The sequence below is a fragment of the Panthera leo genome, chromosome B1, assembly GCF_018350215.1.
Source record: "Panthera leo isolate Ple1 chromosome B1, P.leo_Ple1_pat1.1, whole genome shotgun sequence".
NCBI classification, from domain to species: Eukaryota; Metazoa; Chordata; class Mammalia; order Carnivora; family Felidae; genus Panthera; species Panthera leo.
In genome coordinates, this window is record NC_056682.1 from 193074819 (window position 1) to 193090393 (window position 15575).

Here is a 15575-nt window from a genome sequence, read left to right on the forward strand (position 1 = left end):
GCTCCATGAGAACAGGACCAATGCCCATCTTTGTCCACCACTGAGCCCCTAACATCAGATCAATGCCTGGTATGAAATTGGCATTCAAGCAATGCTTTCAGAAAACCCAGTGACAACAGACTGATCATCCACCAGGAATAGAGAAACTAATAGGTCCAAGGTCTTCAACAGATTCCCCAGCTATAACCCATCCATCAACGTCTGTTGTTCATCTGCTGAGTGGTGAAGTGCAGTGTTGAAGGGAAAAGATGGGAGAGGCTAGGGTTAATTACATAATTCTTCTTTTTCCTCCTTCAGCAATAATTGCTAACCTTGTCACATGTCAAATACGTTGTGTACAATGCCCTACAGCAATTGCTGTCATGTAAACAGTTTATTGTTTCTGTATTACAAATGAGGAACCAGAGACTTGGAAAGGTAAGCAGTTTTGGCCAAAGTTAAGTTAGTCAAGAAGGGTTGTGAACCCAGACAATCTCATTTCAAGACTGTCCAGCTAACACTACCCCTGTGCCATTAGGCAACAGATAGTTAAAGGGCACCCACTATGTGCTGGCTCAGAGTTGGCACACTGATCCTGTGCTGGCAGAGGATTTGTGATCTAGAGTGGGGCCTTTTGGAAACATGTTCTTGAGCATGGGTCTGTGGCAACCATGAGGCTCTGAGCATCACTGAAAAACTTGGGGTGGACTTGTTTTCCTAGGAAGGTGTTTATCTTCTCAAGGTGTTTTACACCTCCTCAAATTAAAGTTCTGTCACACACACACACAAAAAAAAAAGTGAATAGATGCTGAATATCAAAAACAAAAAACAACAGAGAAGCACACTCATTGATGTCAGCCGATGATCTGGTTTTTTCTAGTAGTTTTTTCCTTTTCACAAGGAAAGCTATGATTTCTCCTCCCACATCCAGCAAATGAGCAGAGATGAATTTGCTCTTTATTCTGCATTGTCAATGATACAAGAATTAGTAGAACTTTGGAGAATGCCTTGAAATGCTTTTCATTCACTTGGGCATCACTGGCTTGCTTGTTTAGTTAAACCGGTAGAGGTGTGAGTGCATGAGAAGTCAACTTCTCAACCACTCTCTCAGTTCAGGCTGACCTCAGCCTAACAGATCGAGTAAGTTCTCAACTCTCTCCACCCTCCACCCTCATTACCTATTTACTTGCTCTTCCTGAACTTTCAGCTGACAGCTTAGACACCCTATGCCTTGGACATCTTTTATGAGCTTTCTCATTGCTGTCATTCTTGAGGTTTCATACATCCTATACTTCCTGCTTCTATTTTTGGATTTGGATGGTTTCCTCATCGCCTTTTTCCCCACACTAGACTGTAAATGAACTCCGAAACAGTCTTTTTCTTGAGTATGATTCTAATGACTTACAAGTCCCTGGTACCTAGTAGGCACTACAAAACTGTGTGTTGATGAATATCACACTTTAACACAAATCTTTTTTTTTTTCATTCACTTATTCTTCCATTCATCCATTAAATACTCACTAAGCACCTTCTGTGTTCTGTGGACTGTTTTAGGGACTGAGGATACAGTGCTTTAAGAAAATTCAGTCCTGGGCTTTAAGACACAGAACAGATGAACACAAGGGAAGGGAAGCAAAAATAATACAAAAACAGGGAGGGGGACAAAATATAAGAGATTCTTGAATACAGAGAACAAACAGAGGGTTACTAGAGGGGCTATGGAAGGGGGGATGGGTAAGGGGCAAGGGGTAAGGGGCAGTAAGGAAATCTACTCCTGAAATCACTGTTACAGTATATGCTAACTAATTTGGATATAAATTTTTAATTTTAAAGAAAAGGGCAAAGGACTGGAATAGACATTTCTCCAAAGAAGATATACAAATGAGGAACAGGCATATCAGGGATATGCAAAGCAAAACCACAATGAGATTATCAAAACCATTAGGATGGCTAATATTAAAACAACAATTACACAAAATAACAAGTATTGGCAAGAAAGTGGAGAGATTAAAAACTCTTGCACATAATTGGTGGGCATGTAAAATGGTGCAGCCACTATATAGAAAGTATGAAGTTTCCTCAAAAAAAAAAAAAATTAAAAACAGAACTTCCATATCATCCAGCAAGTTCATTTCTGGTGTATACCCAAAAGAATTAAAAACAAGATCTCAAAGAGAGATTTGCAAACCCATGTTCACTGCAGCATTCTTCACAATGGCCAAGTTGTGGAAGCAACCCCCTCATCAATGATGAATCGATCAATAAAATGTTATATATAACACCTCCAGAAGGGAGGTGGGTGTGGGGATGGGTTAAATAGGTGATGGGGATTAAGGAGTATACTTGTTGTTATGAACACCAAGTGATATATGAAGTGTTGAATCACTATATTGTACACCTGAAACAAATATTACATTGTAGGTTAACTAACTAGAATTTAAATAAAAAGGTTTAAAAAAAAAAAAAAAAGTAGGGGCGCCTGGGTGGCTTAGTCAGTTAAGCGTCTGACTTCAGCTCAGGTCATGATCTTGCAGTTTGTGAGTTCGAGCCCTGCATTGGGCTCTGTGCTGACAGCTCGGAGCCTGGAGCCTGCTTCGGATTCTGTGTCTCCCTCTCTCTCTGCCCCTTCCCTGCTCATGCTCTGTGTCTCTCTGTCTCTCAATAATAAATAAATGTTAAAAAAAATTTTTTTTTTTAGAAAGCATCTGACTCTTGATTTGGGCTGGTGATGATCTCACAGTTTGTGGGTTCGAGTCCTGCATTGGGTTCTGCGCTGACAGCATGGAGCCTGCTTGGGATTCTCTCACTCCCTCCCTCTCTCTGCCTACCCCCCTCCCCCGCTCATGTTGTTTCTCAAAATAAATAAATAAACTTAAAAAAATATCAAGAAAGAAAGAAAGAAAGAAAGAAAGAAAGAAAGAAAGAAAGAAAAAAAATTCTGTCCTAGGGCACCTGGCTGGCTCAGTCACAAAAGAAAATGACTTTTGATCTCAGGTCATGGGTTCGAGTTCCACACTGGTGTAGAGATTACTAAAAATAAAAATTAAATTAAAAAATAAACAATAAAGAATAAACTTAAAAAAATTGTAATGGGGGGGGGGGGGTCAGACCTGCAATAGACAAGATAAAAAAGTAAATCATAGTGTATGTGAGGTGGTGATGAGGGATAAGAAATGAAACAGGCAGGGGATGGGATAAGGATTAGAGGAGAGGATTACAACGTCAGGTGGAAGGCCAGGATGTTCTCACTGAGAAGGTGGCGTCTGAGGAAGGATCTGAGGAAGGTGAGGTAACCACAGGACATCTGGGGACACAGAGTTCCAGCAGAGAGGGAAACAAAGTGCAAGTGCTGAACATCTGGTGTGTTGAGGGAGCAGCAGAGGCCAAATACGGGAAGCGTGGTGCAGACAGAGCAGGAGGAAAGAAGATGAGAACAGAGATGGGGCGGTGTGTGTGCAGCGACGGCAGAAGACATTCCCGGACTTGCATCTCATCGGACTCACTCTGACTCCTTGTTGAGAATAAATTGAAGTGGGACAAGAGCAGAGCAGGGAGACCACTTAGGAGGCCATGATGCCGTCATCCAGACAGGAGATAACAGTGGCTTGAACCAGGGCGGCATCTGTGGATGTGGTTGGATTCTGGGTGTCTTTTGAAGGTAGAACTGGGAGGATCTTTTACAGAGTAAAGAGACCAAAAGAGAGGTCAAAGACAACTCCAAGGCTTTGGGCTTGAGACAACTGGAAGGGTGGAGTTGTCATTTACTGAGTTGAGGAAGACTCTGGTAGAAGAATTCATTAGAGGCAGGTTACATTTGCGATGTCAATGAGATACCCAAGTGAAAACGCTGGGGAGGCAACACCGTGCCGGGTCCTACAAATATGACCATTCAACCCCAATAACAACCCACAAGTGAGGGAGTACACTTGGCCCCATTTTACAGGAGGAGACTGAGGCCCAGAGAGGATGAGTGATTTACCCAAGGTGAATTGGGGAGCTGGGATTCAAACCTGCCCAATGGGCTCCAGAATATACGCTCCTCTACACCAGGCTGTCTGGTAGCCAAGCAAACACACACCCCCTACATCGTTCCAGCCACTTAAGAAAATCCTTGCCTTAAAAGAAAATAAAAACAGAAAAAGAGACAAACCATAAGAGACTCTTAAGTACAGAGAACAAACCGGGGGTTGCTGGAGGGGAGGTGGGTGGGGAGATGGGCTAAATGGGTGATGGGCACTAAGGGGGGCACTGGTTGGGATGAGCACCGGGTGTCATATGCAAGTGATGAATCACTAAATTCTACTCCTGAAACCAATATTACACTATACGTTAACTAACTTGGATTTAAATTAAAATATATGTATACTTGAAGGGCGCCTGGGTGACTCAGTGGTTAAGCATCTGACTTTGGCTCAGGTCATGATCTCACGGTTAGTGAGTCTGAGCCCCGCATCAGGCTCTCTGCTATCAGCACAGAGCCACTTCAGATCCTCTGTCCCTCTCTCTTTCTGCCCCTACCCTGCTTGTGCTCTCTCTCTCTCAAAAATAAATAAACATTAAAATATATATATATATATACATATATACAAATCTAGAGATAGAGATAGAGACGATAGAGATAAAGATAGAGATAGGTAGAGATGATAGCTATTTGGGGTGAAAGAGAAAAAAAAAAAAAGAAAGAAAATCCTTGCCTTTAGTTCAAAACCCGCATCCTGTGGCTGATGTGCTCTGATTACGTTGGGTCTGAGTCTCCAGCTGCCTGACCGGGGGGAGTGGAGCCGCACTTGGGCTGAGAGCCCAGCAGCCACCAAGTTCCCCAGAAGAAAGTCAGGATATTGTCAGCAGAAGAGGGGTGAATAGAGGCCAGATTTCAAAAACAACAGGAAAGCTCGCAGATTAATGTCAGATTAAGCCCACTCCTAACAACTTGGGCCGTTTATAGATCGGTCATCCCACATATGCTTTTCAAGCCACCCAGAGCACCCCAAAATTCATGCCCAAACTTTCTCAGCAGATTTTCTTGTCAGATGTTTACTTGATTTCCTGGCACACTTGGGCTTTCCATTCTTCTATTCCAACACAGAGAGGCTAAAGGTCAAATATCTCAGCTGGGAGGAGAGCACATTCTTGAATATCTAAGAGGCAACTGCAAGGAATGTACTCTTGAGAGCAGGCTCAAAAGAAAACAAAGCAAAACTCAAAGCCCCAGATAAAATTCACTGAAAGTGAAGGTACTGAATATTATTTACTGCCTTAAAATTTTTTATTTATTTTTTGTGTTGGGTTTTTTTTTTTTTTTTACGTTTATTTACTCTGAGAGAGAGAGAAAAAATGAGCAGGGGAAGAGCAGAGAGAGGGAGGGAGAGAGAGAGAGAATCCCAAGCAGACTCCATCACAGAGCCCCATGCGGGGCTTGAACTCACAAAACCATGAGATCATGACCTGAGCCAAAACCAAGAGTCAGACGCTCAACTGACGCTTAGCCACCCGGGCGGCCCCTTGATTTGTTTTGTTTTGTTCTGTTTTTAAATAAACTTAACTTCTTAGAGCAGTTCTAGGTTCACAGCAACATTGAGCAGAAAATACAAAGCCCCCGGGGCTCTGAATCCTAGAAATAGCAAGGGTTTTGACAAACGTATAAATGACCTATGTCCACCATTACAGTGTCACAAAGAATAGCTTCGCTGCCCTAAAAATCCTCTGTGCCCCTCTGTTCCTCCTTTGCCCCTAACTTCTGGCAACCACTGATCTTTTTACTGTCTCCATGGTTTTGCCTTTTCCAGAATGTCATATAATTAGAATTACAGAGTGTGGAGCCATTCCGATTGACTTCTTTCACTCAGTAATAGATATTTAAGGTTCCACCATGCCTTTTCGTGCCTAACGGCTCATCTCCTTTTAGTACTGAATAATTGCATAGTCTGGATGTACTAAAGTTTATTTATCCATTCACTTACTAAAGGCCATTTTGGTCATTTTGTAGTGTGTTCTGAAGCTAAATTTTTTTCACCCTAAAGAGTTTTAAAATTCTGCTGATTTTACTAAGTAATTAGTAGTCAAATAAAATTTAAATTTATGTTTTAGAAAGATACCCCTTCTTGCAAAGTAACAGGTCTACAATTACTTTTTTCAAGCTATAATAACAATCTCATGCTCCTATGTAACTTTGAAAATTAAGAAGAGTACGAAGAAAATTAAATGACTCATAACTTTATCACTCAAAAGCAAATGTCATTTTAAAAAGCAAATATCGGGGTGCCTGGGTGGCTCAGTCGGTTAAGCGTCCGACTTCAGCTCAGGTCACGATCTCACGGTCCGTGAGTTCGCGCCCCGCATCGGGCTCTGGGCTGATGGCTCAGAGCCTGGAGCCTGCTTCCGATTCTGTGTCTCCCTCTCTCTCTGCCCCTCCCCCATCCATGCTCTGTCTCTCTCTGTCTCAAAAATAAATAAACACGTTAAAAAAAAAATTAAAAAGCAAATACCATTAATATTAATAATGTAATACTAGTTAATGAATAATGTATTAATTATATTACTGCTTATAATTATTTATTTAATTAATAATCGGTTATTAATTGATAATCTATTGTTAATAATTAAATTGGTTAATGTATCATTGATATTTGGCTGGTTGGATTTATTAATAATTTATTGTTGGTTAATACTTTATTGTTAATATTTGAATTAGTAATTAGTACACATGATGCTAAGTGAAAAAAGCCAGTTACAAAAGACCACATATCGTATAGCTCCATCTATATGAAATGCCCAGCACTGACAAATCTATAGAGACAGGAAATAGATTCCTGGTTGCCTACAGCTGTATGTTAGGGGAATGAGTAGTGAAGACGATGGGGTTTCGTTTTAGATTGATTCAAATGTTCTAAAGTTGGATTGTGTGGTGGTTGCCGAACTATGAATATACTAAAAGCCAGTGAGAGGCGCCTGAGTGGCTCAGTTGATTGAGCGTCCAACTTCAGCTCAGGTCATGATCTCAGGTCGTGGATTCGAGCCCAGCATCCAGCTTTGTGCCGACAATGCAGAGCCAACTTCAGATTCTCTGTCTCACTCTCTCTGTCCCTCCTCCACTTGCTCAGTCTCTCTCTCTCTTTCTCAAAAATAAACCTAAAAAAAAATTGAATCGTATACTTTAAAGGATGAATTTTATGGTACATGAATTATATCTCAATAGAAATGTTTTTAAAAAGTTCCTGCCCTTATGGAAGTTTACATTCTTTAATGCAGCTCTGTCCAATTTTCCTGGATCTGATGTGAAGACAGCCCATTTCATATTTGATGCCGCTGGGGAAAAACCAAGGGGAAGAAAAAGACAAGGAAACGAGGTATATTTAGCATGTATTAGTTTATGGTACTATCCAATGACACGGTGGCTTTTTGGCACTGTTCCCCATAACTCCTCCTGGACCTGGAAATAGGGAAAATTGTTTCCGTAGGCAGAACTGTTCATATGCTGCTTTTCATCACTCTTAGGAGGAGGAGGGAAAGAGAATGGCGGGGGGGGGGGGGGGGGGGGGGGAGAAGAGGAAAAAATGGAAGTAGAGGAGAGGGGAAAGAGGAAGAAAAGGAAACAGGAAGAGGAAACATTAACCGAGCATTAAGCAGGTGCTGAACATGCCACTGGGCTCTTACATGTATCATGTTATTAAATCCTGAAAATAGCCCCCTGAGGGAGGTTATACTACCATACTTACTTCACGGATTTGGAAATTGAACGGAGTAGGCATTGAATTTGTAGACAGGGAATGGGTTAAGTGAATTATGGAACAACTTCCTTACAGAATATTATGTAGCTATACTTTTTTAAAAAAGTGAGGAATCTCTCTAGGTGTTGATATAATGTCTAGGATACGTTAGTACGCAGAAAAAAGCAAGACACAAGGTATTGTGGATTGAGTGCTCCCTTTTGTGTAAGAAAAGATGGGGAGTCCTAATGTTTATCCATAGGTGCTGTGTCTCCAGCAAGGAAAAAAGTGGTCATCAGAGTGAAACGTGGAGGAACCGAAAGAACCAGGGCGGGAATGAGGCTTTTGCTGTTGTTTCCATTTACGAGCCACGTATATAGATTGCCTTTTCAGAAATAATGTGAACATCGTCAGATATGATCTAAGACAAAAATAGCTGTTTATATTACTAAAATGGACCACTGGGGACAGCACGGGACTCACCTCTTATGGGGCATGCTTATCAAAGCCCCTCCAGCTGAGAAACCAACAAAATTCAGCGTGTGTACAGCCGCCTATCCTTTGTTCCTTCTTCATGTGATTCAAAACCACACAAAGCTAATGACAATATCCTCCCTCTCCTCATTGGCCCTCCTGCAGCCACCCCAGGGGCGCTGAGAACAGAGCCCCAGAAAGGAAGTATAAATATTTATCATAAGTCCCTCAGAAAGGAAGCACTCATGAATATGTGTATGCCTAACAGAAGACTATTTTGGAAAAATATTTTGGAAATCCAGAAACATACCCATTTCCCTGGGTCCCTTTGGCCTCTTCACGATGGGATCACAGTGACCCCCCAAAAGCTCTACCTCAGCAGCTTTTGAAACCTCTCCTTGTTTTGCAGAGCATTAGCCACTCTCAGAGAGTCTCCCCCTTCATTATTTCTGCAGGTCCTCATGGCAAGCGGTTCATCTCTGCTCACACAGCCCCATGGCTTCTATCCAGATTTTCCTTTCCTGCTCATTCACCACTGGTGACTACACTGAAGAGGCTGCAGGCTGCACATCTTCCATCTGGCCTTCTAGATGCTTTTTCTTTTAAGTAATCTCCACCCCAAATCGGGCTCAAACTCATGACCCCAAGATAAAGAGTCTCACGCTCTACCAACTGAGTCAGTCAGGCACCGCTGGCCTTCTAGATGCTTCACCTCTCTTCGTTTGGCTCTCTGTGCCGACAGGCTCTCCCAGAGAGAGGAAGGACAGTGAGTCCTTTAGGGCTGCTGTCACAAAGCACCAAAGATCGGGGGGCTTATAAACAACAGAAATTTCTTTCCCTCAGTTCTACAGGCTGGGAAGTCCGAGATCGAGGCACCGGGGATGTTCTGGTGAGGGCCCTCCTCCGGGTTCATAGCTGGTGCCTCCTTGCTGAGTGCTTACACGGTGGAAGGAGTGAGAGATCTGTGTGGAATCTCCTTTACAAGATACGATCCCATTCATCAGGCTCCACCCTCATGACTTAAGCACCTCTCACAGGCCCACACCCCAATACTGCTGTCTTCAGGGGTTAGGATTCCAAGATATTAATTTGAAGTGGCAGAAAACAAACACTCAGACCATAGCATTGCCCCAACTGGCTCCCTCCCTGCAGGGCTGTGCCTGCTGGATTCACTGACAGAAGGGCGCTGCTCCCCTAGAGATGACCTCTCCAGGGGACCCTTTCCCTCCAGATCCCTGTGGCCACCCCCATCCGCTCTTCCCTTCGGGCCTCCTTGTGTTCCAGCACACTATCGCTGCCTCTGTAAGGGGTGCTTTCTTCAGTTCTCCTCACAGTATCTTAATCTGAGTGTATCATCTGTGTCTGCTGGGACCCTGACTGTTATAGACTCTGGTCCTTTCTGCAAGGCAGTTTGGTTATGTCCCCCCATTGTCTTTGGCGGCCACCTTCGCTGAGAATCTTCAGCTCTGCCGTGGCTAGGTCACCTTTTGAAAGCTGGGTCCCCGCACCATGCCGTTCGTGACTCTGTATCTCACAACGCTCTCTCTCCCCGGGGCTCTCCCTAGCTGATTAGGATGCTATTCATGATTACACCCGGACAAAGGACACCAATTGGCCTGGTAGTGGGCCAACCAGGAAGTTTAGTCCTTACACCTGCACACACACACGCACACACAAAGACCGTCTCCATTACAAACATGGCGACCATCTAATTCTCCTCCACTTCCAGAACTCCTTGATTATCTGACAATTTCCCCGACAAGCAGACTTCTGGAAGCCCCATGCCATCAGCCCAGACTTATCTGAGCTCCAGAGACGGTCTGACTTTTGGAAGAAGAGTACAGTGTGCTGTATTTTGGATATGACATCATATTAGAGGAGGATATGATGAAGGAGGAGTTTCATCCATTGCCACCTACAACTCTAACAGGATAACACTTTACCTTCCTAGTGATTTCTCTTTGGTTAACATCCTCAGCATCAACACACTATAGCCAGAAGGCTCTTTTCTTTTCTTTTCTTTTCTTTTAAGTTTATTTATTTATTTTGAGAGACAAAGAGAGAGAGAGAGAGAGAGAGAGAGAGAGCAAGTGGGGGAGGGGCAGAGAAAGAGGGAGAGGGAGAGAATCCCAAGCAGGCTCTGCACTGTCAGTGCAGAATTCCATGCGGGGCTCGATCCCACAAACTGTGAGATCATGACCCTAGCTGAAACCAAGAGTCGGACGCTTAGACACCCGAGCCTCTTAGGCACCCCTGCAAGGCCCCTTTCAGTGCCCTCTCACAGCTTTCCATCTCATTCAGAGAAAAGTCTGTGAAATGGCCTGCAAGACCCAGCCTGATCTGGCCTCCTCCCTTCCTTCACAGTGATCCTCCCACCCTGGCCTCCTAGCTGTTGCTGAATAGTTCAGACATGGGGTTGCAACAAGGCATTTGCTTCTGCTGTTTCCTTCTACCTAAAATGTTCTCTCCACGGATATCGGCACAGCTTCGTCCCTCCACAACTTTGCATCTTTGCTTGAGTGTCATGTAAGTGAACCCTTTCCTGACCTCTGTGTTTAGAACCCTAGGCCAGCCCAACACTTGCTGTATCCTTCGTTGCTATAGTTTTCTCCATAGTATGCATCACCTTGCAAAATACAATTTACTACTTGATACGAGCTGACTTATTGCTTATGCCCACCGCCTACTAGAATGTGTACTCCAAGAAGGCAGGGGTTTTTGTCCACTCACTGAAGTAATCCCAGCACTTAGAACAGTGCCCAGAACCCATAGACACACAGTGCTATTTGTTAGTGAATTTGCGACTGAAGCACAAATCTGACCACACATCTCCCTTGTCAGAGTCGTTTAGTCTTCAGCAGCTCCCCATTGCTCTGAGGACGAAACTAAAGCTTTTTAGCATGTTTCTAAACTGGTAGCAATTTACTTCCTTATCTGACACAAGCCGCCTTCCCCCATTACCATGAACTGTTATGAAAGAGGAACGCATCCGATATGTGAAAAATAAGAAATATCAGAGCTTATGCAGTGAGATTAAAAATGAGAGCCAGGGACATAAGCACAGCCTGATTCAGGAAAGTGAGCATTGTGTGCATGTGTTATGCAGGGTGCCCAGAAAAAGAAATAAATAAACATTGTCACTTCAACATGAGGTCAGTATAAAAATTATGAATGTGATATTTTATGTTCTTCTCCCTTTTGTACTCGGTGTTTGGAATATAGTGTTTATCTTACACTGACAGCCCGCTTCACTTGGGACTGGTCGTATATCGGTTCTTGGTAGTCACAAATGGCTAGTGGCTACCATACTGGACAGCATAGCCCTGGCAGCAGCTCTTTGAGTTTGAGATCTATATCTTACTTATCCTGCTCTCTTTGACAAATAATTAATAAACATATCTCTAGTTCTGAGCAGAGACACATATTAAAAGTCTTCCACGGGGCGCCCGGGTGGCTCAGTTGGTTAAGCATCCGACTTCAGCTCAGGTCACGATCTCACTGTCCGTGAGTTCGAGCCCCGCGTCGGGCTCTGTGCTGACTGCTCAGAGCCTGGAGCCTGCTTTGGATTCTGTGTCTCCCTCTCTCTCTCTCACTCTCTCAAAAATAAACAAACATTTTTAAAAAATTTTTAAAAAGTCTTCCAGCTGAAGAGGTAGGAGTGGATTGCTAAATATCCTTTATTGTCATTTGCTAGTGCATTCCGCATCTACTGCCTTTGTTATAATCTACTGAGCTTCTTCTACTGTGAAACAAGGAAACACTTCAGTTCTGACTGAAGAAAGTATTTCCAAAGGTATTATTGGCTTTAAAAAAATAAGGAGGGGCACCTGGGTGGTTCAGTAGATTAAGTGCCTGACTTTGGCTTGGGTCATGATCTCACGGTTCATGAGTTTGAGCCCTGTGTCAGGCTCCGTGCTGAAAGCTCAGAGCGTGGAGCCTGCTTTGGATTCTGTGTCTCCGTCTCTGCCTCTCTCCTGTTCCCCGCCCCCCTCTCTTAGATTTGTTAATCTAATAAATAAAACAATAAGGAAGTGACCAAGATAGTGATAGAATAGGAAGTCTGCCATGGATTTAGCCAGAAGCATAAAAGAATTTTGAGGTAGGGGCAAAATTAAAAAGATCCCAGAAAGAAGCTCTGAATAAAGTAAATGTATTAATAAAATCTAAACTGTCAACTGGGAAGCATTAAATCAAGTGACAAAAAGTCTGGCTACAGCAGAAAATGCTGGTGCCTCATGCTTGTCCCTTTGGCAATAATCATCTCTGGGCATACCCGCCCAACTTCCGACAAGCACCTGTAACTCTGCCCCAGAGCCCTCTCTGATTTCCAAAACCTGCTCTGCCCACGCTCAGGGCAGCCTGAACACGCCCAGGGATTAACATCCTCCCTGGGAGCAGCGCTCAACCAGTGACTGACAGGAATGAAGGAGAAAGGCCTCAGCTCACGTGTGCCTCCACTGAGATAACCCTGAGGAATATTCCACCCTGCCAACCCAAACTCCCTGCAGGATTCATTTCTAGTTGCCCTCAGTGACACTTTGCCTAGCAATCCATCCATCACTGGCTTCTTCCCTCCCCAGTCTCAGCCCCCCTCCCCTGGCATACTACCACATTACATCACTACGACCCTCACTGAGGCAAACTCTGACGTGCTGGGGGAAATGGGTGCGTTGATTTACACACCGTTTGAACAACTGAGAGATGAAAGCAAAAGGGTGATTATAAGGGATGTGGAGTTAGTTGATGGTTTTTCCACTGCCACAAAGTGCTAAGGGAAGGAAATGACAGAATAGGGTCAGCTAGCCATTGACTCGGGGCATGGTGTGAAGTCAGGAGACCTCTATGGTGTATTTAAGGAGACCCTTATTCCCTACAGGAAGGTAGCCCAGGACAAACTGTGCTGAACATCTAGGTGTACTATGAGTGAGCATGTTCACTGTGGAGCAGAGCAGAGGGATAAGAAGTCCAAATTCACATCCTGGTAGACATCCTTCCCTGATAGGGAAGGTGTAGGGCCCTGAGACCTGGGATGGGGACATCTCTGAGCCCCCAGAGTTGGTAGGAGCAGCTCTCTCCCCCTTCCTGGGGGGTAGCAGCTCCCTTTACCTGGAGACCAGCACAGGCCTTACATTGCAAGATGATGCTTGTCCTCTCCAGGATCTACATTCCTTAGTTGCTTCTAGATTGATAACTAGGCTCAAGCATGCACCCGGGGGGAGAATTTGCCCTCGTGTAGAAAAGGAATTATTAACCAGGAAAATTACAGGATCTGCCTAATATGTAGGCCAAGAACTGGGAAAACATGCCTAAGCATGGTACCGGACTGGGCATGGTGATATGGAACATAGAAACTGGATAAGACAGAATGTATTGTAAGGGAGCACTGTCCTACCACTCAAGTTTAACAACCCACCAAGGACACCGAGAGTCAGTCCTAATAACACTGTTGGAATGGTTCATTGAAACCTAGGAAAAAAAGATGCCTTGAAGTAAATAAGATGTATCTACTACTCTACTTTGGCAGAGCAGTAAAAAAGGAGTTGGGTGGGGTTAAAGGCTCAGAGAGATGGGCATGCTTGAAAGAACAGGACTATTATGATTTATTAAAGCAGGAAAGAATGTGCTTGTAATGAGGATACTGGCCTCATGGAGAAGCTCGGAATGACTGTGTGCTGAAGGCCAGGGATGATGGTGGGATGTAGTTATGAGACAGGGCTTCCTAGAGCCAAGAAGAAATAGCAGAGCCTGGGAGGCCGCACTCAGTTAGCAGAGGCAAGGCATACATGACCGCCATAATGGCAACAAAGTCAACATGGCTAATGGGGAACTGACAGGCAGGAATCTGAGACAGAGACTATGAGATCCTATAGTTCCTAACAGCAAGAGAGATGGGCACTCAGTGAAGATGCATTCCACCTTTACCATCAAAACTGATCAACTGAGCCAAAGGCAGATGTCAACTACTACTGTGGAAGGTCACAATCTACCACCCAGTTCCCAGACTTGTATCTGGAATCTCAGACCCACATCCAATCATTTTAGGGGAAGAAGGTACCTATAATGCCACAGCAAGCATGTAAAATCATGATTTCCCCAAAGCTTTCTCAAAGGGACCTTTGGACATTTATCTGAATTACTGCACATTGGAAGAATGGAAATACTCAGATCTCAGATCAATACCAGATGTTGCACAATTGCAACACCCAAAACACAGCCATGGCTCAACCTCTCTGAAAATTCACTTATCAGGTCATCAAAGTTCATACTTTTAGCAACTTCATTGTCAACCCATTTAACTGAAGCTTGTCAGTCACTCTTGGCAAATTCTGTATCACAAATAATTTTGATCATCTAAGTTTTGAGAAGGATTTTCTGCTGATACAGCTGTTACCAGAGTTGTAACCTGTATTTTAGAGGCTTTGACAGCATTAAACTAAGTAAGAAAAATTATTTCATAATGTAAATTATAGTACCCCTAGAACAGATAACTTGCAAACAGTTTTCTAAAAAGATTTAACTCTTTTGCCTCGTTGCGTCCGGGAGAGCAAGATGGGTCACCAGCAGCTCTACTGGAGCCATCCAAGGAAATTTGGCCAGGGTTCTCGTTCTTGCCGCGTCTGCTCAAACCGGCACGGTCTGATCCGGAAATACGGCTTCAACATGTGCCGCCAGTGTTTCCGTCAATACTCGAAGGATATAGGCTTCATTAAGTTGGATTAAGTGAACTTCCTTGAATGGGTCATCCAAGATCCCTACCTTAACTGAAGATATCCAAGATAACCTATCTTAATGCCAACTCATTGTACATAAAATAAAAATACTTCAATTATGAGTGTTTTAATGTGAAAAAAAATAAATAAATAAAAAATAAAAAGATTTAACTCTTGTACAAGTCAATTCTGTGTAAGTCTGAATTTGTTTTTTGGTTTTTTTTTTAGTCTCTACATCCAACATGGGTCTCAAACTTATGACCCCGAGATCAAGAGTCACATGCTCTTCCAACAAAGCCAACCAGGCACCCCTGTTTGTTTTGTTTTGTTAGTTTTTTTTTTTTTAATGTTTATTTATTTTTGAGACAGAGAGAGACAGAGCATGAATGGGGGAGGGGCAGAGAGAGAGGGAGACACAGAATCGGAAGCAGGCTCCAGGCTCTGAGCCATTAGCCCAGAGCCCGATGCAGGGCTCGAACTCACCGACCGCGAGATCGTGACCTGAGCTGAAGTCGGACGCTTAACCGACTGAGCCACCCAGGCACCCCTTGTTTTGTTAGTTTAATTATTTATTTTGAGAGAGAGAGATAACGAGTGGGGGAGTGGCAGAGAGAGAGACAGACAGACAGACAGAGAAAGAGAATCCCAAGCAGGCTCTATGTTGCCAGCACAGAGCCTGACATTGGGCTCAAACTCACAAAGTTGT

The 15575-nt window shown here is 43.7% G+C and overlaps 1 protein-coding gene across 1 annotated transcript; it reads left to right on the plus strand.

Moving 5' to 3' along the window:
• Nucleotides 1–14689: 14689 nt before the first annotated feature.
• Nucleotides 14690–14991, plus strand: LOC122217240 (40S ribosomal protein S29-like). The gene has a single exon (XM_042934059.1). The coding sequence runs from the start codon at nucleotides 14709–14711 to the stop codon at nucleotides 14877–14879; it is 171 nt and encodes a 56-aa protein (XP_042789993.1). The 5' UTR covers nucleotides 14690–14708; the 3' UTR covers nucleotides 14880–14991.
• The last annotated feature ends 584 nt before the right edge of the window (nucleotides 14992–15575 follow it).